The 24,371-nt window shown below is 38.8% G+C and overlaps 1 protein-coding gene across 6 annotated transcripts in view; it reads right to left on the bottom strand.

The window, feature by feature from the left end:
- RBMS3 (RNA binding motif single stranded interacting protein 3) overlaps positions 1 to 24,371 on the bottom strand; it is a 728,945-nt gene that overhangs the window by 502,956 nt on the left and 201,618 nt on the right. For 5 of the 6 annotated variants that reach the window (XM_075083285.1, XM_075083286.1, XM_075083287.1 and 2 more), the window contains one exon: positions 5,961 to 6,134. The exons of the other annotated variant lie outside the window; for it this stretch is intronic. In XM_075083285.1, the coding sequence (XP_074939386.1) occupies positions 5,961 to 6,134 (174 nt within the window). The remainder of the gene's footprint in view (positions 1 to 5,960; positions 6,135 to 24,371) is intronic. 6 annotated transcript variants of the gene reach the window in all.

The following is a 24,371-nucleotide window of genomic DNA, read 5'->3' as shown; positions in this document are numbered from 1 at the left end:
TTTTCTCTTATACCACAGCTGACACCCAGCAACAGAGATGTCATCCTTTTCATTCTCACTTTAATGACTGCCTCCTTCATTTGCTCCCTCACTTATTCTTGCAGTATTTCATAAGGAACATATCAGCAATTACAAAAGATAGCTTCTGGTAATAAATCCTTTTTTGTCTTCCTGGTTGGGAACTCTCTTTTCCGCCTTTCTCCAGCCCACACTTGAGCTTTTCCCAAATTAACTAATGGGCTTCTGAAGCTGGGGCTATGACAGCGCTCTGTAAAGTGATCACCATCTTTAGAGGATCAAAATACATCCCTTACACTTTATATACTGTAAGACCGTGACCAAAGAGTCATGTAGCAGACGTTTTGCTCAATGGTCCTTCAACAGTGTACGATTCTTTGGACCCATTTCCATTTTTGTTTTACTTGTGGCTATTATAATGACAATGGCCAGTAGCACTAAAGAAATACTGGCTGCAGGATGGTAGGGATCAATCTCACATGAAAGGGCCTTGAAGGTAAGAAAGGGTTAACACTAAGGACAGAGAAAACCAAGATTTCAGAACTTCAAGTGAAATTGAGAGGTTCTTAGAGAGACATTTCCAATTCATGCCTACTGTACTATTTATTTCCTTTCCCCTCGTTGCTGATTATAAGGATGTGCATGTGTAAAAGGAAGTTTCTTCGTCTCTAATCAGACCAGCTCTATTTCATGAATCCACAATCCACTGTTCGTGACATTACAAAATGAATCAGGCAGGAGGCCTAAGTCAGATCAGAAAGTGACAGCTTCTGTTTAAACAGATATCTTGGAAATTAGTGATGATAGAGGACAGTATTATACCGCATAAGCTTTTAACTCTTAGCACTGTCTTATTCTCTAATAAGAGGTACAACAGAATTACTCACTGGGAAGATCTTGGTATAAAAAATAATAAATTGGAGTGTTAATCTGTTCTACTTATATTTCTAGAGAAATAAAGGCCTATTTTGAATAGGACACCCACGCTGTATGGATTGAACACTCCCTTGATTTCAGGAAAGTTGCTTCTTAAAACATTATCTTTGCATTATAGTGTATGGTCTCATCATTTATGGTCTATCTTAAGAATTGGGCATGTATCGGTATATTGGTTCTGTCAGTCTTATTTCCGTGCTATAGAACCAATTTTGAGCAGGATATTACGCTTACAAGAATGTGTTCCCTAACTAGGTTTATGCTTCAGATGACATGATCCTATCAGAAGACTACAGATTGACACCCAAGACCAGCCTTGCATTGAGAGCCTTTCTGTGTCATTCTGCAAGGATTTTAGCCAAAAAGCTTGATCTGTGTACATAAATATATATACACAAACTAATAAATCAGCCATTATGTATATATATGTATACATAGAAATTAATAATTGCATCTCACATTCCCAGGTGGTCCCTAAGCACTGTATTACCTAATCACATAAAAATGGCAGGTTTTCTAATTTTATAAATGTACACAAAATAAGTTGTTAAAAAAGTCAATCACTGAGAGCTCAGTACAGATGTTAATCCAATTTCTGTGGTAATGATCAAAACAGTCAGTTTACATAAAGCATTACAGCTGTGCAATATTGCAGTCCTGCAGTTCTGTCATCAGCAATGAGGGTTACCTACCTGCCACTGGAAATTTTTCCGATGGACTCTGCATAGTCATGCTGACAGTGAGTAGGACCTTCCATTAGTGTTGCCTACAGTGACAGCCTTGCTTCTTTTCTGTCCAATGATTGTCAGCAAGAAAGTGTAAAGGGAGCTACAGCTCCTTCTACTGGGTCTTAAGATTCCTCAGATTAAAGATTTGAGATCCTACTAGGGCTCAGGGAAGTGAGTGAAAGAAGGCCAGTAGCGTCTGACAGAGCTCTGCATCACTTTCATCACTTTTTTTAAAATTCTGCTTTGCACATTTCTACTACCAGCATAATTTCAGAAGCAATCACACATTTACAGAAGTTAGCGAAAGAAGTCTGGGGACCGACTGTTGGAATGGGGACAGAAGTACTGCTAAGCAAACCGACTGTCTGATCCACGTGCGACATCTCAGATGTAACAGCTTGTAAACATTAGCTGTAGAGCTCCAAATAATAACTTTACAAATTTAACCAATCATGCTTTGAAGGCTGTCAGTGATCTAGTGGAGCATGACCAAATCCCGTTGAAGTGCAGAATAGATTCCAGCAGAAAGTCTTACATATGCTGAGTTGCATATCTAGTTAAGGAATGCAAAGACATCACATATGCTATGGAGATGTATGCACATGAAGAAATTAATACATGCAACTAAATTCTTCATCCCTTGGGCCTACAACTAAGGTTTCAACGCTGCAGGGTAACTCAGTCTGCAGCAGTACTGTGTGCTTCATCAAAGAATATCACATTGACAAATTCCTTCATAAGTAAGGACTGACTTCTATGTGAGCGTGGCAGATATCTGTGACCGCTACATGAATATTCAAGAAAGATGTAAGAGAATCCCTCACAATTTCAAAGGAAATAGTCAAAAGCAGATGAGATCTGTGTTTTGTTTGCGCACTTTACACATGTACTTCTTTAAAATTACAGCACAATCTAAGTAGTCATTTGTTAGAGTTAATTCATTGGATGAGATTCCCTAAGATATATGCTGAAATGCTATCGTCCTTCCAGCAAACTGTGGAGAAAGGGAAATTAAGTGAGTCTTTGAGACACTGGAAAAAGCACAGGTAGTAGTGTTCAAAGGACTATCTTGCCCAGTGGGGATAATCAGAATTACTTTGACTATTTTTTATCTTCCTTTTTTCCTTCCTTGTGTGAAGAAAGTTCAAGAGAAAAGCATGTTCGATGGCTAGGTGTCTCCTCCTATTCTGAACATGCATGCTGTATTTCTCTGGCTGCAAGCCTCTGCATATGAATGCCAGGGGAATTTCTATCCCCTAATATCTACCTACCACATTATAATTCATATTAGCATGCACAGATCCTACAGGGTATCCCAGTATAGCTAGAGGTTAGCATCTTCTCGTTCGTTCAAAAACTGCATTGCACTGTTGACTGTGATGATATGCCGTCTTTTTTTCCCATAGATAACTCCAAGAGCTGAAAAATTACTCTGTTTAAAGAAACTTCCTGGTCTTTTCTTTCCTAGGGTGCTTTTAATCAACAATTGCGCACTATGGAAGAGAGATGCTGAGTGTGCTCTCAGATAAAAGAAAATAAAAACACCACCTTTGGCTCAGACATATTTCTCAAGACCAATGACAGTCATCAGGGTCTCTTAACATTGCACTTTGTATGATAATTTTCTTTCATTTAGAAAAAAATAAATTAGAGGATTTATTTTTCTTATGTTTGGCCCAATTAACATGATTTTTTTTTTGTCTCACTCAGCTCTTCTCCAAACAGTAGAGAAATCCAAAGCTTTTCTCTTGGCTCTCTCTCCAGGGGCTAATATCTTTAAGTACTTCAGGGCCAGATCCAACTCCCTGACATTTGTCTGCCTTGAACTTGCAAAGCACTCGTAAGTTTGTTTGCCTCCAAAGCGTCAAGAAATGACAATGATCTTTAGACATATTCCATGTGGGATGTTTTGCAGAAACAGCTTCATACAGCAATAAAGCCTACAGCTTGTTCTGGCGAACCTGTGTCAGATAAGGGCAAATAAAATCCTGTGAAGTATAGTAGATATCCAGTTGAACATGTTACACTGGGAAGAGTCAATAATAAAGGAGCTCCTCCGCACCCAGCTTTTTCTGTTGTCATTTGCCATAAAAGTGTTGGTTTGAGCCCAGATTAAACAAATCTAAGTTAGAAACAGGAACCAGACTAATTCTAACTTCATCATATATACTGCAACAGATATTCAAGCAAATATTAAGGCATTGGTTTCTCTGGGAAAACTTGACCCTCATGTGACGCTGCAGGAGGGAGGAGCTGAGTTTGCTGGAGTGCCCTGCCCAGGTCCTGCTTACAGCCTCACCCTCAGAGCATGCAGAAGTAGGGAAAGTATGGAAAAAGTATGTGATCACAGTGGTAGGCACTGCAATGGCAGCTAACCTGTTACAGCTTCCTACCACCAGCCTAGGAAATCAATCCAGTTATCTGCTGAGTAGCACCACAGCAGAGCTCCTCAGTTGTGCAGGGGCCAAGAAATGTGCCAAGTTTTCTAAACAGGTGAACCCGGGACACTGAGGGCAGGACTAATCAAACAGTTTAGTTATTTATCTTGAACTTACCTACTTGGTTTTGGCAATCCTCATCTGCATAAAGGTTTATGCAACTCTGGCTATTCTGAAATTTCTACTTACCAGCAATCAGATAAATCAACTTCCAGGTTGAAGTATCATTTCCAACAACTACATATTAAGGTACTCAACGAAAACAAATATTGTAGGGGTAAAGCAAATCAACTTGAGGTACCATCAGCTTTAGTCTAAACAAAGGAAAAAGGAACTGTGGAATTAGCCTAAAAAAGACTCATTTGCCTTGACTGGCATTTTAATTCTTACGGATACAAAGACATCTCCATTTTTAAACCATCTTCGAGGAAAGTATAACATTCTTCGTGTATGCTCTTTTGCTTAGCAGAGTCAAAGCTTGACTCACAGACAGGGTAGTGTTTATTCTAAATGATCAAAGTTAAGGAGCAGTTAATGACTTGAATATCCACAGTTTAAGTTAAATTAAGCTGTACAGGGACTTTTTTTGAGCCATCATTCTAAACAAGGAAAATGCCTGTGCCCTCCTGATGCCAAATACCTTTTTTCCTTCACAACAGTTTTTATCATTTTCAATGACACCATAATGGAATTGAGCAAACAGCAGAATCCAGAGAGATGTTTAATTCATTCTGAGATCTCACCACATCAGAAAAGAGACAAGATTTTACAAATTTATTCCCCTCCTATATTTCAATTACCATGTTAATGCTTGAGACAATTCCTAACCCAAACTTCTGGCCAAAAGTCTGTCGGCAGGTAAGATATCAGATCTAAATCAAATCACAAAGATCTTGCAGTAAGACTGCATAGCACAATTTCCCCTCTGTAGTAAAAGCTGCACTTCCCCCTATTTTCCTACTGGAATTCACTATAGGGTGGCAAAATGTCATGACATACACATGACAGGATGTTTAAGAAGCTCTAACAATATCCAAAGCTCAGTTCAAATCCAAACATTAAAACAATAAACTGTAGAGTGGGAAAAAAGGAAGATTGCTTACACTAATGAGGTCTTCCCCAGTTAACTCCCTCAGAGTCTTTCAAAATCAGAAACTAAAAGAATGAAAGGGCTCTGCTATAAGCAGTCTGCTACAGCAATATGACAAAACCATCATCAGCCTGCAGTAGTGACCCTTTCATGGTTGTCAGATTAAAACACACAACAGTGAGCCCCCCTTCCCCCTTTTTTTGGCCACCAGTTCATGCAAATTACAGAAGACCAGTAGTCTTTGCTTAGCAACAAGACGGCATGTTCACTACTGATCACATTAATGATAAAGTAGTGAGTATTAACAAATCTAATGATGAGGAGAGATGCCCTCCTTCACTGACTCATCCATAAAATTTAAAATCTCTGAAATAGAAAGAATAATTCATTCACCTAACAGGTTTACTAGAAACAGAAAAGAAGCCACCAATAATACTGCTTTCCAGCCCACATCCCTGACACTGAAACCCAAGCACACACGACAGTAATTCCATGCGAGGGGAAGGATTGCTAAATGTACAAAAATACACTTATTTCTCCAGAGCCATGAAACTTTCATATTTGCTTACATCTTAGACTCATTCTAATATTTTCTAGAGTTACGGTTAGTATGCATGAGCTGTCCTGACTGCCGTGGGGCACAAACTGGGCTGGCAAAGTGTGTTGAACTGTCAGCCCATGAGAGCCTCCACCTCCCAGGGGATCATACAGGTCATTCAGGTAACTGCAGAAAAGGTTATAATTACTTACAGCAGGATGTCCAGCACAGTAGGTGTAGCTAGCATGAGACTGGTAGTGCAAGCTTGCTCTTGGAAAGGTGTATGTATTCCAAGCAGGTTGGCTGCTATTCCACTGGGAGCTAAAGCCAGGGCTCATGGTCACTCTCGATTTACTGTTTTGGTATGTTCTCACTGTGGAGCTGGACTATCAAAAAAGAAAGAAATGCAACGTAAAAATAGCTTTTAGGGTAGAATACAAACAATGCAGCTACATATCATCGTTGTGCATAAACATACTGCCGCACAGTCTAAGACAAACTTGCACATTTCCTGTAAGGAACTGGAAAAAGCAAGAAATTGATTCCTTCAAAGATACCAGTGAAACAGCTACATCGCTGTAATGCCCAAAAGAAAGACTGATGACTGTTAGACTTCAGGCTGGGATGTAAATCAAACGGTCAATGGGTAAGTGATAGAGATAAGGGGATGTTCTGAAAACGATTAGAGGGTGCAATCCTGAAAGATTAATAGTTGAAAGTTCCATATTTATTTATTATAATGAACTAAATATTGACATTCATTGAGCTCCTGATCAGCTGTGTCCCTTTTACAGTAAATGGCAGTCTGGAGCCGATGTTTAGATATATTTCTTGGAGTCTCGAAATCCCATCTCGTGGCTAGGTAAGGCCAAGCCGTCACAAAGGCACCCTGACATTTCAAATGTGTGACCTTCTAAACAGACTATGAAACTTCAGGACATTTTTCAATTATTTAAAATGCAGAAGAATAGAAGAATAAAAAAAAAACACGCAAACAAAATCTTTAATTTTTTTAAAGTTAATTCAATAACTTCATCTGAAAGTAACCAAGACTGTGGATTTATAATTCACTTTCTTTCTGGCTTTCTCATGTTACTTTATTTTAACTGCAGTTTTCTGCTTCTAGTTCTCGTTTTCTAAAAAATATTCCTAATAAATGCTTGCACTGATAGGGGTGGTTTATTAGGACAGGAAAGGAATCCATTTTCAAAAAGAGTAGAGGATGCATTAGAAGTGGATGCATTTTTAGCAGTTGTTTAGGTTGGTCTTCAAAGACATGCAAATGTACTTTTTTCCTCCATATTCTGTTCTGCATTTGGGGTTTGCTTACTTTCTCTTTATTGGCAAAGGTGCTCTCAATATTCCATGCAAATTTGCATCAACTAATTGTAATTATTATAAACCTGAAACTGTTTTTTTAAAGCATTAAATTCACAGTGACCTTAGTAATACAGTGAAAGCTTGAGAAATAAAAACACACAAAAGTAGTATTCCTTAGAAATGCTTATAAATGTCTCTGTTAGTAAATTGATGCTATCAATTTCAAAAGCTATATTCAAGAATGGCGCTTCATTTATTTTTACCCTCCTTTCAAAGACAACTTTTATACACAATATATGTAGCATTAACCAAATATCAATATGGGCCACCATCAAACAAGGTGCTTCACATGGTCCAAGACCTTCTTTACCCCAAAGTGCTTACAAGATAAATGAGAAGGTCAGGGAAAGGATGAAAGAGCAGAGCCTGATGCAGAAGCAGAGAAAACAGCTTCGTAAACATGACTTTCAGTTTCATTTCAATGCTTCAGCTCAGTTTCACTGGGAGAAGGTTAGTGAAATGGAAGGAAAAGGGGATGGAAAGAAGACCTGCAAAAAGGTTTCCAGGACACATTCTAGCTATAAAAATATATACCATGTATAATCTTTCCGATTTTTAATACTGCATTTAGATGAGCTGGTTGTAGAAACTATAGGCCACACTGGCATTGGCTGGACACGCCCTCTTTATTTCATTTAATTTTCAGAAGTTTAAGTACACAACGTTTGCCTCGGTTATCAATTGCTGTATAAACTTTAAGTTCAAGAAAAGGCCAAACGACTTCCTGCATGTGTTTATTTCCTGCGCCGCCGATTAGGAAGCCTGAAAAGAGCAGTTTCCGCTCACCAGTTCTCAATATCTCGACAGATTTGCCTCCCGCCCCCACCTCTAAGCGAAGGATTCCTGCGGTGTGATTTCTAAAGATTTAACTTACGACTAACTGAACACAAAGCGTTTGAATGAACACTAAAACCCACACTAAACTCTCATTAGTCACTGTGTGTGACAAGTGGTTACTTTGTTCTTACAAAAGGCTTTAGGGAAAAAAAAAAAATCTGCCCCTACAGTTAAAGGGGCTTATTTGAAATAAATCTTTTTGTATGAATTTAAATCATGACAAATCAAAGGAAAGAGGCTATGGCTACAGCTAGGAAAAAAGTGAAGGGTTTTAATGTGGTTTTTTTCTTTTTTTTTCCCTTCCCCTTTTACCCTCTTTCCCCGAGGAGCAGAAACTGCATTTTCTTTCCTTTGACATATTACTTATCTTTCAGATCACTCCTCAAAGACAAATCTCTCTTTCTGGGCCCTCGTAGACTTGCTTCTACATGAGAAATGAAGGCTAGGTTTTGTTTTGGACAGATCAAGTACGTTTTTAGCCATAATGTACTGCTCCATGTACATTTCTCCCCTTTATAAACATCAGGTATTCAAGCGTGGCTGCTTATTAACTCCTCCTAAGGAGTTCATCCCTGGCCGAATAATCTGTGAATATTGAGCTGCTGTATCCTAACAATAGCTTCGCTCCTTCCTATTCTTTCTGGTGGGTCTGCATTGTATGGACCAGTGGAAAATATCTGTGGCTGATGGGATGTGAAGATGTATTGTCGGCTGTGATAATTGTTAACTGATTATTTTCACTAAGGCAGCGAACTCCACTAAAGTAAGGAGAGATGTGCTATTAGCGCTATAAAGACGTGCACAGTACCTGTTGCTGTATTAGAGAACAGGAGCAAAAATAAGCCCCTTTTTTAAACAGCCTGCCTCAGACGCGGACCAACCTTCTGCCCGTTGTATGAGTTTTGTTTTGCGCTTCTGTGCTACACAAAACACCTTCCCACATCTGCTGCTGTGCTGGAGGCACGGTTCAGCCCTGGTACTAAATCCAGGCACTGAGATGAGCCCCTCTGCCCTGCTTCTCCTCCACCCAGCTCCCACCTCACAGGGGACACATGAGAAATGGTGAGCCATTCAAACCATCAGGGATATGCTGGGTGTCCTACCCATCCATACGGGTCACTTGGGATGCCGAGGTGGGAAGCAAGACCCCCCCATGTACCCTGCTCCCACTCAGGGTGGCCAGGCAGCCGTGGGACGGAGGTCCGTGCAAGGAGAGCCCTCTGCTCTGAACGGCTTTGTACGGGGGCTGCTATTTCTGACCTGATAAAAGCTTGTCTCTTTCTGCTGGCTTACCTCCAGAAAAAAAAACAAACCAAAAGTCAATACGTGAAGACACTCCCAGGATAATTGCCTTTGAAATCTTGAAGCTATTCAGGTTGTCAGCCAAGAGAAGACACATCTGCACCACCAGCCACCAAGCCCCAGACAGCCTGGTCACCTTGCATCTTTCCAGCCTAGTGTGGTTGGGGAGCTAAGACGTGAGATCAGGGACCCCAAAAGTTGTCGTGTTGAATTCAAGGTGCCCTCTGTGCAACAAAATTCTGCACGTCTCTGCAGCCTTCCCAGCTCAGGGTAGGGGTGCCTGTGGAAAAGACCCTGGGTCAACTGTTGCAGCTGGGAGGGGAAAATGGTGCACTGGGGGCAGGTGCCCAGGTGCTGGCAGTGTGGGGTGCAGGGCAGCCTCTGTGAGGAGAGGCCAGAGCTGCCCCATGCCAGACACAGGTGGTTCCAGCCAGCTCCAACCAAGCCATCACAGGGCGCAGCTGAGCGCCTCAGCCAAAATGGTGGAGCCTCTGGGAAAACATATTTAAGAAAGGACAAAACACTGCCTGGGAGTGAGGAAAAAAATGAGCAAGATCACTGTGAGGACCCAGGAGAGAGCAGGAGGAGGGTGAGGAGGCTCCCCTGCAGCCCCTGGAGAGCCTGCCTGGAGCAGGTATTCTGGGACAGGATCCATGGAAAATCCCATTCTGAAGGACATGGATATGTCCTGAAGGAACTGTAGCACACGCTGGAGCAGATTTTCCCCTGCTTGAGGAGCAGGATAGAGGAGCTGTTATTCCCCATCCCCCTGTGCTAGCAGGGGTGGGGAGCGGGCACAGGGTCAGGAATGGAGGAGTGAAGCTGAGCCTGGGAAAAAGGCATGGGGGGAAGGTGTTGTCTTAATTTGCCCTTGCTTCTCACCATCCAAACTTATTTTAACTGGCAATAAATTAATTTTCCCCAAGTTGAGTCTGTTTTTTCCTGTGACGGTAATTGCTAAGTGATCTCCCTGTCTCTATCTTGACCCACAACCTTTTCCATCTTATTTTCTGCTCCTGTTTTGTTGAGGAAGGGGAGTGAAAGAGCATCTGGGTGCCTGGCAGCCAGCAAAGGTCAACCCACCACAAACTGACAGGTCTTGTGGCACACAAGCTTTTATTCAGGATCTGAAAGTGCATCTATTTCCCCCTAACTCTATTGATTACTCCAATACAAGGTATCACCTCTCCCCATAACCCTGTCTTATTTCTCTCCTTAGGTTATCCATGTTAGACCACTGCTGCCGCTGTTGGGACAACCTGATCAGCTTTTCTCAGAAAACGTCTGCAGAAAATTTTCAGATTACAACAAAAAAGAACTGTTGCCCTCCTTGCTATGTTTTGCCAGAAACAACAAATATTACAAAGCTCGGGGAGAGTCTTCTTTTCCTTGAATAAGTCACTCCAGTACTTTTATACCCTAAGGTCTGATACAATCTAAAGTTGAGATCGGTAAAACTTAAATGCCAAAGCATATTTTAAAATACGATCCTTTTTTCTGTGCCTTAATTTCTCTGGCTTGTAAGTATGGATAATCTTATTTTAAAACTTATAGGCTAACCTTTTCCTCATGCTTGTAAATGTTTTGAACATTTTTGGACATAAGCATGAGTGAACTGCAAAGTACTGCTAGTATTATTACTATTTCTTGAGCTTAACTGCTTTCAGTTCTTAGTTCTTTTAATAGCTGATGTGTGAAGTCTAACTGTAGAAAACATAATATTTATGGAGCACTTTTTATCTTCAAAGCAGTGTGCAAATGTTAAATGGTGGCAAAATTTTTGACTGGTGCAACATTTCCAACTTTTAGAGAAGTTTATAGTAGATGCAGGAACTAGCAGCCACTCCTTCCTATTTGTGAATAAAGCACACCATTTGACTAGGGTATTATGCAACATAAACAGTTCTGATGTAGACTTAGTCCTCATGTAATCACACCCATGCTCTCCACTCCTTGCAATACCATGTCATCATGCAGAAAACTAACAGGGAAAAGTATGTGCTAATTCTGAAATTCTACATCATGTCAAATGCAAGACTAACTACATCTATCAGACACCCTTCTGTCAACTATTCCAAAATGCTGTGATTATTACTGGCTTTGGCACTCCAAAAGAAGAGAGAGGCTCAAATATTTTGCTCTATGTTATTTACCTCTCCACTTGCACTGACTTAAAAAAAAAAAAAGTGGGATTAAAGAGGTGTAAATAACATATGAATTCAGCCTCCCACTACCTCATATTTTAAAAGCAACTCCACAGAGCTATGATGTCATTTTCTTAGCCCACACAATTTGAGCTCTCTCCAATCCCTTGGATTTTGATTACAGAATGGTTCTGTCTTTGGCTGCATCTTATGGGTTGGTTTTTTTTTTGTGAAAGGCATTGTGTTTGAAAGGGTGTCCACCCTCATTCCCCTATCCCTTCAAGGGAGGTTGATATCCCTTATTTTGGATGTCAAAATGATTACAGGAGTTGGGAAAGGCCAAGCAGGGAAACTGCCATTCTGGAGATACTGCTTGCAGAAACTCTATATGCCTGTACTTGGATCAGACCATGATGCAAAGCACAGTCCTATGCTCTTAAAAGTTTGGATGCTTTACAAAATACTACCGTTCCCATAGAAATCAAAGTTTTCCTATAACCTGGAAAAGTCAGAAATGAAAATAGCTGCCCAGGAACATTATTGCACGAGCTAAAATGATGCATTTGTTTTCTTGCTCAGAGAAAATATGAAACTGGCAAACCAAATCTGAAGTTAGTTAATCACAAAATCCACCTGAGACACCTCAAAGATTGTTGTAATTGTGAAATTGAAGAGTAAGGGTAGTTTTTTCTTTTTGGATTGTTAAGAAAACTAAACATAGAAGATATTGCAGATTTTTTTATATTATTTTTAATAGCAGGAAAGAGGAATTTTGTGTTGCTACCTTTCCCAACATAGTCTTTCACTACAGCTTGCAGACCTTTTACAGTCTAGAACCAGATTCCATCTGTTCCAGTAAGAACTGAGCTCTTAATACTTGGCCACTGCAGATTTCAAGTTTATCAAGTTTGTCTCATAACCTTTATGAAAAAATTTCAGACACATGACCAAATTTAAGAGAAACATTGTTTTTCCAGACATGGGATTGAAACTCAATACGCTGTACCTAGAAAAACAGGATAAACTAAGAGAAATGCATTCCACTGAAACCGCAGAGAAATGATGAGGCTATATTTCATATCTCGGCATACATGTAAGGCTATAGCTCATCCAGTGGATCCAAGAGCACCGAGCGCTAGCCCACTGTATGCCAAAACCCAGGGTGTGCAGCCCACCTGCCCCCTTCCGGTAGGTGGGAGAGGAATGCTCTCTGTGGGCTATGTGTGCTCAGCAGGCTCCCGCAAACAGGGCGAAGGACACAGCCAGCACAGCTGTATCACTTCAAGCCAGGGCCCAACAGGAATGCAAAGGTGAGGGATTTTTTAGGATAGGCCCCAAATTATCTAAATAACTCTTGAGGAATATATTCTAGAAAAAATGTCTGCCGCTCATTGTTGTTTTTCCCCAGAGTTATGCCTTGAAAACAAAGTATAGATGGTTTTCACACTTTTCTGGTTAGAATTGCTGTCATTTCCAGTGACTCAACACTGTAATTCATGTTGTACTTTTAGCTGTTACTTGAATCCTAAGAGCATTTTTTTTCCTGGGCGAAGTATGAAACATTGCTCTTGTAGTTACAGAGAGTGAGCAGGGGAGCTGAAAAATGAAGGCCTTCATAGTTTGAGGAAGAGGCCATGGCGAGCCTTGTTTTCTGCTATCTTATCACCCACATCAGTGCCAAGGGGCAAAGAATTAGTAACGAGACAGGCCAGTGACAATTCAGATTAAAGCCTTAAAGTCTCTTGGCGACCTGCATGGAAGACCTGGGTGCACTCAAAAGTTGCTGTTACCTGATGGTTCTCTAGGCAAGAGACCGCTGGGTTTCAGTCAACTTCCGCAGACATGCACCTCCCGAAAAGACCAGTATCTCAGCAGGCAAGCTCAGTACAAAGACCAAGTAAAAGTCACAAGAAATGCTCCTGTGCTTCAGGACTGGTTTCTCCAGAATAAGAAAAGGAATTTTGCACGCATAAGAGAAACTTGCATTGGTTGTATGCAGCCGTAGGGAATAGGGATGCTCATGCTCCTGGACTGCTCATTTGTATGTCTTCCTTCCACAGAAGGAAAAGTGAAGGGACACTTTCCAAAGGATAATTTTTTTTCTATATCTTTGTTAGGTTATTTGTAAAAAGTAAACTGGAATAAAAAGGTTTGTGGTTAGATGGGATTCTTATTGGTTTAGTTTAAACCAGTTTAATTTAGTTTTGAACTCAGTGAATATCTTGACTCCAAGTCCCCTCTTCCTCCCTCCTCCTTCACTTTGAAAGGAGTAAGGGCATGGAAAATGTCAAAGTTTCCTCTATTCAGAATATTATTTTGTCAATCTATTGTGAGAAATTTAAGTCATAACAACCTCAGAAGGACATTGAATATGACCCTATAATGGTAGGTCATTCATTATTTTCTGAAAATAAAACATACTGGCATCTGTTAAATTTACTCCAGCCTTTTTTACAACACCAAGGTTACAATTTAAAGTACTGATGCATTATGTTAACCCCAGATGAGCATGATCTGAGTGTTTCCAGTAAATTCTGGCAAGATAGCACTGGTTAAGACACCGCCACAGATGACCTGCATGTGCTGCACAGTTCTGACTTCTAAAGAAGTCACCCATATGAAATAATCATTTAATCCAATACTCCCATGAATGCACACAGAGGTCATCTGAACAGAGTGACTGGAGAAAAGGATGTTCTTCCATCAGGAGCTGGAGAGCATGCAAGTCACAGAGGCAAAGAACTTGAAGGGGGGAATTTATGCCAGATAAGAAAGTCTAATTGTGAACGCTAATCTTAAGGAAAGTTGTTGATTACATACGAAACATATCATATTAAGTCTCCGATCTTGGCAGATCTCCAGAGCAGTATTTTTACAAGGTCTAAGAATTCCTCTCTCATGTCTGACAGTTACCACTCTTGAAGTTTTTCTTTGCAAACGACACAGCAGTATTTGGGACTTGCAGCATTCCCTTGGTAAAATACAGGACACGAAGGGTTGCTGCAAAAATTGAAAAAAATTTTAACATGTGATAAGTGCGTTTCCTAGGATCACATTCCCAGAGACAAAGGACTCTTGTACTAGTTTGTCTGCAAGTCAACAAACCACTTCTACCTACATCTTGTCTTTTTGTGTGGACATATGAACCACTGACTGAAACACAAGTTCAGGAGCTTTACTGGTTAATGACTGATTTTAGCATTTACCTTTTGCTAAATTGGGACTTTCTACAGACAGCTAACCTCTTTTGAGAAACTCATTATTTTTTGATAGTTCGGGGAGAAAAATAATTATTTCATTAACACTTGAATTCCTTCCGCTTTTACAGTACCCAAAGGTATGTTTCACTATGTTCTGCAGTATCTTAATGTTTTTTCTGATGTATCTGTTTACTACATGTATATTGAATTACTCCCTGAACAATAAATCAACCACTGTCTTGGATACAAAGTGATTTCCCTCACACTAGATCTGCAATGTACAACTTTTTTTAGACAATCCCAAGAGTAACAGCTGGCTGACAATTTAAGCAAGTCTGCAACATTAACCAGTGAGTGCAATCCAGACTCACGTACCAGGGAAGTGGGATGCTTATGAACAACCAAAATATGTCTGTGGTACACCATAACTTCTACAATTGTACCAGTAGAGAAAAAGTCAGATATCTTTCCTCAGCTGCAGTAGGCAAAGCGTTGATTCCAGAATCACATGCATATTACAAGTGTTCTTGCATCCACAGAATGCTTACTTTATCAAATGCAATGCAGTTATGAAATTAATTTGGCCACTGGGAAGAATTCTATAAATCCTGCAAAACTACCCAATGTACCACTCTACAGCTAACTCCTGTGGCTGGACCTGCATGCTTTTGTAAACCTCACTGTGGGATTAGGAGATTTATCAAAGCTATGATTTCTTTCCCCCAATGTTGTATCTATTGTATACCAGGAGTTCTGCAGATGCATGATTTATCCATCCTGTCATTAGCTACAATAGCCTGCAAACAGTTTTTATTTTGTGCTGGAGAAACAAATACTCCTCCCATAAATTGTTTTGCTGCTGATTGGGGAACAGGCTCCTGTTCCCTTGACAATAAAACAGCTTGCTTTCTCTGACCATGGAGTTATAATTTCCAGCATAACAATCTGAAGCTCAGCATCATTTCTTATGGAATTAAGTAATATAGGGAAAATTATAGCTTACTTTTTTTTTTTCAATATTACACCTGAACTCTCATTATCTGTTAAGTGCCAACATATCTGATTGCTTGAGGGATGTTACAGACAACACAGCCCCTAAAGATCCAGCTGAGGGAATACAGGAGGAGGAAGCAAATGTCAAATAAATTGAACAGACAAAATTCTCTTTTAAAATGAAAACAAAAACCCAATACGAGTTTTGTCACTGGGATCAGGATTCACCAAAGGTTTCTGTTTGGCTGAAAATGTTCAATGAACATCTTAAAAAGCAAGGAAGCAAACTGGATATCCAGGAAGTCCAGAAATGAAAAGCGATTTCTTACTCAGTGAAATCATACTCAGGCAGGCCTTTCACTCAAATTAAATATTCATAGAACCACATATATTGTATATGACACATTTGAATGTGAAAAGGCTAATATCCTCTGGCTTTTCCAGTACTCAACTAATCCATTAGAAGTGTAATAGTCAGTCTAACCATTCCGTGACTTCAGTAGGAGGTATGAAAAATAAAAGAGAAAGTAGAATGAACTACAGAGAAGAAGAAAATAAGAAGTAAGACGTGTCCAAGACCAGCTCTCAGGATACTCAAAATCAATGTCAACTGCCCCAGATATCTGTTGAGTATCAAATACAGGGCCACAGAGTTGCCTAGAAAAGCTGCTTTTTCTTCCCTTAAGCTGGGGGCACTCATGCTGGAGAAGAGAGAGAGATCATTAATTTATGAAAAGGGATGAGCAAATTATGACTGGGTAGTTGGCTATAAGCTATTTGAATTCACTGTAGCAAAGACTGGTTTTCCGGGACACAATACAAGCTTAAGATTTCCTTAAAAAATAAATAAATCTCAATGAAAAAATGTCATTAAAATTCCCAATATAAAAGACAACAGAAATACCTAACAGATAGTCTGTTATGGCACAAGAGCTCATGGGATTTTGCTTTGTTTTGGTTTTATTCCCTGGGGGGTGTGTGTTGGGGTGTAATGAAAGTCTACTAAAATCCAAATAATTCTGCAAATTATTGACAATCCTGTAGTCTAAGCTAGTGGGAAGGAGACACAGGCATCAACAAAAATACTATTAAATAAATAAAAAAGTTAGTGAATATCTTAAATGAAGGAATAAAGCAGCACGAGGTAACACACACTGAAGGTTTGACCATGCAAAGCTTCCCTCACTTTGGTCAACACAGCATTTAAAATAATGGGACTACTTAAAGTAAACTGTGAGTATAAGCAAACAGATACCTTACGAAGCTTTGTAGAAACTACTCAAGTTAAACATGCTTCTCTCCTGCATATTTGTCTACTGCACATAAAGCGCTATCAAGTGGCCAGATTATAAAAGAAAACTTCCCTCTAGCTAATGTCAATCAAATGTTTCTAAATATACAAAAACACTTTTACTTTCAAGTATCGATGTGAATGCAAATAAGCCACCTTCCCCTCATAGTACCTTTCCTTCAAAATATAAACCACTCCTTTTATTCTTTCAAACGATCGAGAGTTTTATGGGCTGACTTGCATTTTGGCTGTGCCACAAGTGTTTCAGATTGGCATTTTATTATGAATTGGTAAATAAACCAAAACAACAACAACAAAACTCCAATAACATGTTTTAGTAAGGTTACTGCAGTAGGGAAAACTCACACAGGTCTGAAAATAGCTTTAGCTTTCATGAAATTACACTGTTGAGAAAAAATAATCCCAACACATTACACATTGAGGGTCTCGAAGTGGAAAGCAGAGATCTTTTGAATCCTGTTGGAGGGTGCTCAAATAAGAGAGGTCATCGACCCTCGAGAGAGGAAATCCAGCTGAGGCTCCTCAGAGCCTGGTACGTGGAGCTGCACTTCTTCGCTTAGGAAATACTGACAGCTAGGGGAATAACTCAGTGCAGCTCAGCCTAAGGGACTTTTCTGCCCCAGTGCCCAATGGTATGAAGAAGGTTCAGATCCTTCCTATTGAACTTGAACATCATAAACTTGACAGGTAAAAGGAGGGGAAAAATGAAGCAAAGCTCTTGTTTTGTGTTTCTCCCTGCTGTAATCAGAGCCCCCTTTTCTATCCCCAAATGTTTATTAAAATGTTAAAATCTAGATTTTGAAATGTAGGTACAGCAGTCATGTCCAGGCTGCAAGTACCAGATGAGAGATGAGGAACAGACTGAGGACAAGACCAAAGATGACCAGAAACCACAGCAGGAGGCTCCGAGGATAAACAGATGCTACCCTGTCTCATCTGTGTTTTCTGTTTTGTGTTTTTGAGCCTACTTCTCAAAAGACTAGACATGGAATGAATGCAGATGAAGATTTCTGTCACATTGTCCCTAGCTGGTTTAAAAACTCTGCTTCTCAAGTCAAATCCTTTCTAGAGTTGATGACTGCATTTCCAAAGCCTGAGGATGGATAGCATTTCTTACCACTCTATAAGGACACTGGTTTAAAAAAATGTTAGGGGACTGACAGCAAATTAAACTAATATGGTTACCATAGAAATCCCTTTAAAAGCTATATTTTGCATTTCATATTTCTGTGTCAGTAGATTGTCTCTGCAGCTCTGTGCTTAGAATATACATTTCAGGAAAATTTGCCATATAGCATATTCAGTCGTACATCATATTTCCTGACACGTGTGGGTGTCATAACCTTACAGCAGAAACAGGAAAAAACAGTACTATTAACAAGATTTGTACAGAAGCTTACAACATTAGTTACCCTATTATCTACCAAAACAGTTCAGACTGACTGGTGGGAATATCTCTGAGGGTTGCTAAAACATATTTTTAGAGATACATTATTGGTTCAGTTTAAAAGATATTTTAAAAACTCTGATCACCTATACGTAGCTTCATTATTATTTAAGTGCAACCTTTAGTATCTAGTGAACTGTTATGTAGATACTAGGAGAGAAAGTTAATGGATATAGATGTAAAGGAAAAGAATCTCACCTACTATACTTGGGAAAAAAGGATAGTCTTTCACATAAAGAGGAAAGCTATGATTTGGAAGATCAAAAATCACCATTAGCTCTGAATCAGGCTTCTTGTGTGACTCAAACTTTCCGCGACTCTTTCCTGGTCTCTACAATTGAGGTTGTACTGCTTCCTCTTTTGCACCCTTTGGGAGACGGTATGATATCTTTTGTCCATTCATACAGAACAGCAGTGTCCCAAATCATCAAATCAATCACCAATCACCTAATCACCAAATCAATTTTTTGGTCAATTCTCAGAGTATAAAACCTACTATAATTGGGAATAAACACAACAAGACACAGAGAGGCTTCCAGTAATTCACATACATATACATAAGCATAATTAAGTGAAATAAAGAACACAGACAGAATACAGAAGATATTTCCAATGACGTTTAAATCTATTGGCAGAGTAATTTTTTAAGGAAGCTAATCGCATAACCATAAATTAGGTGGATTTAATAAAGCTAAAGAACGTCAAAAGCAAAGATGGGGGAAAGTAGATTCAGGGAGCTGAATCATAACAACAGAGCTTTGAACCACCTCATTTATCTGTGTATACTTACATTTTTATATCTATGTATGTATTACTTGGCAAGGAAATGTTGTGAAGCTATTCTTTAATTCATAGAGACTAAAACCAGAACTTTTACAACTTTTTGAATATTCTTGTAAAATTTTATACTTTAAAAGAAATATCTAGAAACATTTATTTCAGGGGAAAGGTGAATTTTAACATTTTTTTTTTACTGATGCTAAGATTTTGTGTAACATGGATGAAGAAAGGCAGAGGAAAAAAAGACTATGTTCTAAAGCTTAATTATAGAAGAAAAAAATTTATCTCGTATTCTACAAAATAAATATATTGATGCCACAAACTCCTCTAATTTTAGAAATATCTGTTGTAGACCGTCATTATACCCAAATTGTTTGTAGATGCTGCTGCACAATGGAATGGTCAGAGATAAACTGTTGAAATATGTGATGGCATTGTCCACCTGTTAACAAACTAAAAATTATTAATTGGACACTGACTAGACTCTAGTAACACCAAGACTTGAAGGTACCAAATGTTTTTACAGCTCTCTCTTTTATTTTGGCCACAATGCAGAAAAATTCATATTTCATAAGTAGACTTTCCTAGTAAGAATTGTTAACTTAGACAGATAGATCAAATTGATAAAACATGCATAGATTTTTTTTTGCCATTGCCTAAAATTCTGATTTGAGTCAGAAGCATTTTAATTAATAAAAAATTCTCTAGAGAAATTATTAGTCAATGCAAAACAATTTAATTAGTTTAAGAAAAACTTCTCTTTCAAAAACTTATTTTTAAGAAGCAGAACATTTTACTCTAAAAAATAAATATTTTACTGCATATTCAAATTTAAGAAAAACTACACAGGAATACAGTTGCTATAAATACAGCAGAATTCAGTTATAGTAAGACAAATTTTAAGTCATCATTTGATTTCATGGATAACATCTAGCTGATTAAGGATAGCAAACTTGTTAGATGAAGCAGCAGATATACTGCTTATTTGTTTCTTTAGCGTCAGACTCATACAGTTTGACAAGATTCTGCTAACCATTCATCTGCAAAAACTTGATAACTTTAGGAAATGCCATTCAGGTGCCAGATGTCAATTTTGTTCTAGATGCTAAGGTCCCAGTGCCTCAAGATCTTTATGCATATGAATAGCTGTAAGCACAGGAGGAAGCCTACTGCAGTGCAGAAGATCCGTTATAGCACTAGAATCATACAGAGATTTTAATCTGAAAGGCTTAAATATCTTACAGAATTGATCCCACACTGAAGACAAAAATTTTATATCTTTGCAAGAACAAAAAGATGGAGACTTAGATAGGAACGGGAGGATTTTGTTGTTTGTTTTAAAGGGATATAAATCTTCATGATGCAGGCTATAAAAGAAGGCTAGGAAGATTAATACTCTCTGGGCAGCATATTCCAACTCTTATTATCTACAGGATATCTTGCACCTTGTTCTGAAGCATTTAGCAATGGCTCGTGGAATGAGAGATGTTTAATGGTCTGATATGGCCTTGCTGCATCGATCACTGTGATACAGCAATCAAAAGCAGAGGGTGCGTATGGCCCTATTTGATCTTTACAAGAGAACTCCACCATGCTAATCTCTAAAACATATCATCAGATTATTAATTTCTCTCCTTTGTGTATTTCCTTACTTAAATATCAATCAATCAATCAATACAGCCATTATGCTAAATTTCTGAACTTAAGGGAAGTCAATAGTGTTTGTATAAGTGCTTGGCAGAACACTGCCTCTGTGCGTATCGGGGCTGCAAATTGTGAGGAGCCCTACTGACCTTTTCCTTTTAATAAACTCAATTTTGGAAAAAACACACACATTCATTATGTCTCCTACTTCCTGGAGGAAATATTGGTGCAGCTGAGGTCTAGAGACAGAAGGCTCAACAACAGGAACAGACATTTGAAGTATTTCACTGTCTTACTTTTTCCCTCAAATTCTTCTGCACAAGAATTCTTCTTACTTCTACTTACTTTCTATTAGGGCTAAATTGTTCAAGAGAGTCATCCACGCACCTTTAGAAAAAAAAAATCACACTTTTGCATGAAGAAGGATGACTGAACAGAATATTTGTGTAATTTGTACTTGAACAATTATATTTCCCTTTAAAAATTCAAGAATTTGCAGACAAAGTAGGTGTAAGGTGGTAACCTGCATCTAGATTTGAAATTATGACCAGCTTCAGGCTATTCCTTAAAATCTTGGGCATCTGTTTCAGCGTACTCATGTCTCTTCCATTCCTCTCTTCATTTATTCACACATACTTCTTGTGAAACTTTTTTTCCCCTTTTCTTTATTTAGACATTGTTAACAGTTTAAAGTTAGGTCAATATATGAAGAATCCCCAACTGAAAATTTGTACCCTTATAATTCGACTCTCAGGAAACAAACAACAAGTTAAATTATTACAAGATTAAATGGATAATAAAAGAGTTTGAGGTTTATAATGGCCAACAAAGCTTCAATACCCAAATACCTGACAACATGAAGGAATATACCTTTATTAATTGCCTCCAATAAGGAACACAGACATCCCCACTGTGTATAAGGGCTGATATAAACTTCCCTCTTTTTTTTTTTCCCTTTTTTTTTTTATTCTTCAGGTTTGACTAAGTGAGATAGATATGCATAAATTTATAACATTTTTGAGAAGAAAGATGGTGGACCTTTTTTTTTTTTACTATTAAAACTTGAATGTATAGGTTGCAGAGTAGTTTCCCTAAGGTTCACTTTGCAGTAGTAGTAGTAGTATTAAAAGAACGCAAAGCAGTCACAAGATTGCCCGGCTTGGAACAGTGGGGGAAGTTAACCAGGGAGTAAGAATTCATGCTAAAGTCCCAAACAGAGCAGCAGCACAGTGAAAGGGTTTCAAACACAAAGCCATCTGCAGTGCACTCTTACATGTTTCGTTGTCTCCACAAAACCCAGACGGGCTGCTACGTACTCTCAAACATGTTCTTGTCAGCACGCTCTATGCGCATCTTATAAAAGTTTAGTATTTCCTTAGAAAAAGGTCTCTTACTGCAATTTGGCAAATAGAAACATCCAGGGGTAGCCCTTCTTCCACTCAATAATTGACAACTTTCCTGAAGAACGTACAATCGAGGGTTTTCTTTCTTCCCAGTACAATTTAAAGTCTACAAAGAACATGTGTTTGTCACCATTTTTTCAAATATCAGTGAAGAAAGAGGCGATAATCTGAAAAAAAAAATCCACAGATGACTAAACCTGGGTGAAATTTTGAAAATGACAGGAAAACAGCTGGGAACACTTCCACAAGGACATCGTTATGCAAAGATTATAAAAAAAGAACCACTTTTCTTGCTTAATGATATCTACAAATAACACTGAGCAATACTGAGAGCCATACAATCATGGGACTCTCTACCTAACATTAACTATTCAATAGATAAAATCCACTATAGGCCACTCTGAAAACAAGTAAATTTCTTCTATTGAATGTTCCCTAAAGGTCATAAAATGGCCAAGTCACTCTGGGTGTGTTATCAACAATACACAAGTTTCTTCCTTTTAATGTTACCCCAAACTAGGAAAAAAACAGGAGGAGCTAAGTAGAAGATCTACTCTCTTACTTTTTCTTCCAAGGGGGTGCAATGAAATATCAGTCTGATGCCAGCATATGCAGAATCAATTCTTTTTGCCTGTTTTATCTGAGAGAGAAGGTTGTAGCTGGAGAACACAGTTCAGTTGCTAAATTAATATTCACACTGTAGTTCCACATTTCTCCCCAGGAATGAAAAAGGTCAGAATACGTGGAGACAGATCTAGGGGGGAAGCCAACCACTGAAAGGAGAGCTAGGAGAGCTATAGCCATGTTGTGTAGTGCAGAGAGTAGAAAGATCACACAATGAAGCACTTTGACTTCTTGCCAGGTATACCCTGTGAAATGAATTTCAAAATAAAGTTTTAAATTACAGACGGCTTTTCCAAGCCTTCGCTGGCATGAGCAGTACTGCGGAAAAGCTGTGACACCAGCAATTAGGGATAGCAGAGTCTGAGATATTAAGGGAAACTTGTTGAGCAGAACTTAAAATATCTAAATATTTCTCCTAAATATTCGCCAAAAGAAGAAATAGAAATTGGTTTGGCTCTGCTTGCCTTTAAGTTTGCACCTTCTGGATTTTTTTGGAAAATATTCACAGACATTAGTTGAGAACTTCTATAAACATAATACTAATTCATGTCTAAAAGTATCAGGAACAGGGAGGCTAAAGATAGAATTCTTTTAAAATATAGCATGTGGTGTGCCAGCAACACAGTCCTACGAATTTTATGTTTGTCCTATCTGTCCAAGCAAAACACATTGAGAGCATCTAACCAAAGCTCCTTGAATCCCTCGCCTAATGTTTGCAAGGAATGCAGATGAAGAAGTATTTGCCAAAAGAACTGAGTTGATGAAAAGAAAGCGTACACACTTAATGAGTGACAAATAAGGCAAAGTACTTCAGTCCGTTCTTAAATGACCCTTATCCCGTATTAGTACTAACCATTCACGGAAAAAAATCCAAACTAGTAATTAACATTTTAAAATGTCAGGTAATGTCTGCACAAATGCTAGCAGCCCCATCAGAAGTGACCACTGCAACGAAAAGTGTCATATAATTTTTCAAAAAAACCTTGAAAACTGTTAAAGAAAAGATGTATTGAATAAATTAGTTCCTGGTGCTTAATAGAAAATTATGTTTGTCCTAAATATGTATCATTCACCAGCTAATGAGCCTGTTTTAAAGTAGGGCAGAAACAGTTGTATAGCCTCCAACCCTGGACTCCGGTGACAAAAATTCTTTGATACCCTTTAACTCCCAACAGAAGATGCAGAAAGTATTAAAAGCAAATGCAAACAACTGGGTGGGCTCCTGCTTCCACTGGGTGAAATAAAAATTGCCATTGGCACAGTTTCAGGAACAATTTCTTTTAAAAAAACATCATTGTAGTGTACAGTGGCCCTCTAATGGCTCCACAAAGCTGCTTGCCACTGTCCCCACCTCCTTAGTGAGGTCTTCTAGAATAAAGAAGTGGAAGAAAAGATGTCCAAGCCATCATGCTCTGGTTAACATGAGGTTAAATTCACATAGTTCCAGTTTGCTGCAGAAACTATTTCAGCTCTTAGTAAATCTCACAGCACACAGGTTTTGCCCTTTACTTCTCCTGCTGGGTCTTGCTAAGGATTGAGCCCCATAGCTGAATTTTG

Source organism: Phalacrocorax aristotelis, chromosome 2, assembly GCF_949628215.1.
Source record: "Phalacrocorax aristotelis chromosome 2, bGulAri2.1, whole genome shotgun sequence".
Taxonomy (NCBI): Eukaryota; Metazoa; Chordata; class Aves; order Suliformes; family Phalacrocoracidae; genus Phalacrocorax; species Phalacrocorax aristotelis.
Note: the sequence above shows the minus strand (reverse complement) of the source record. Positions and strands in the feature narration are given on the sequence as shown.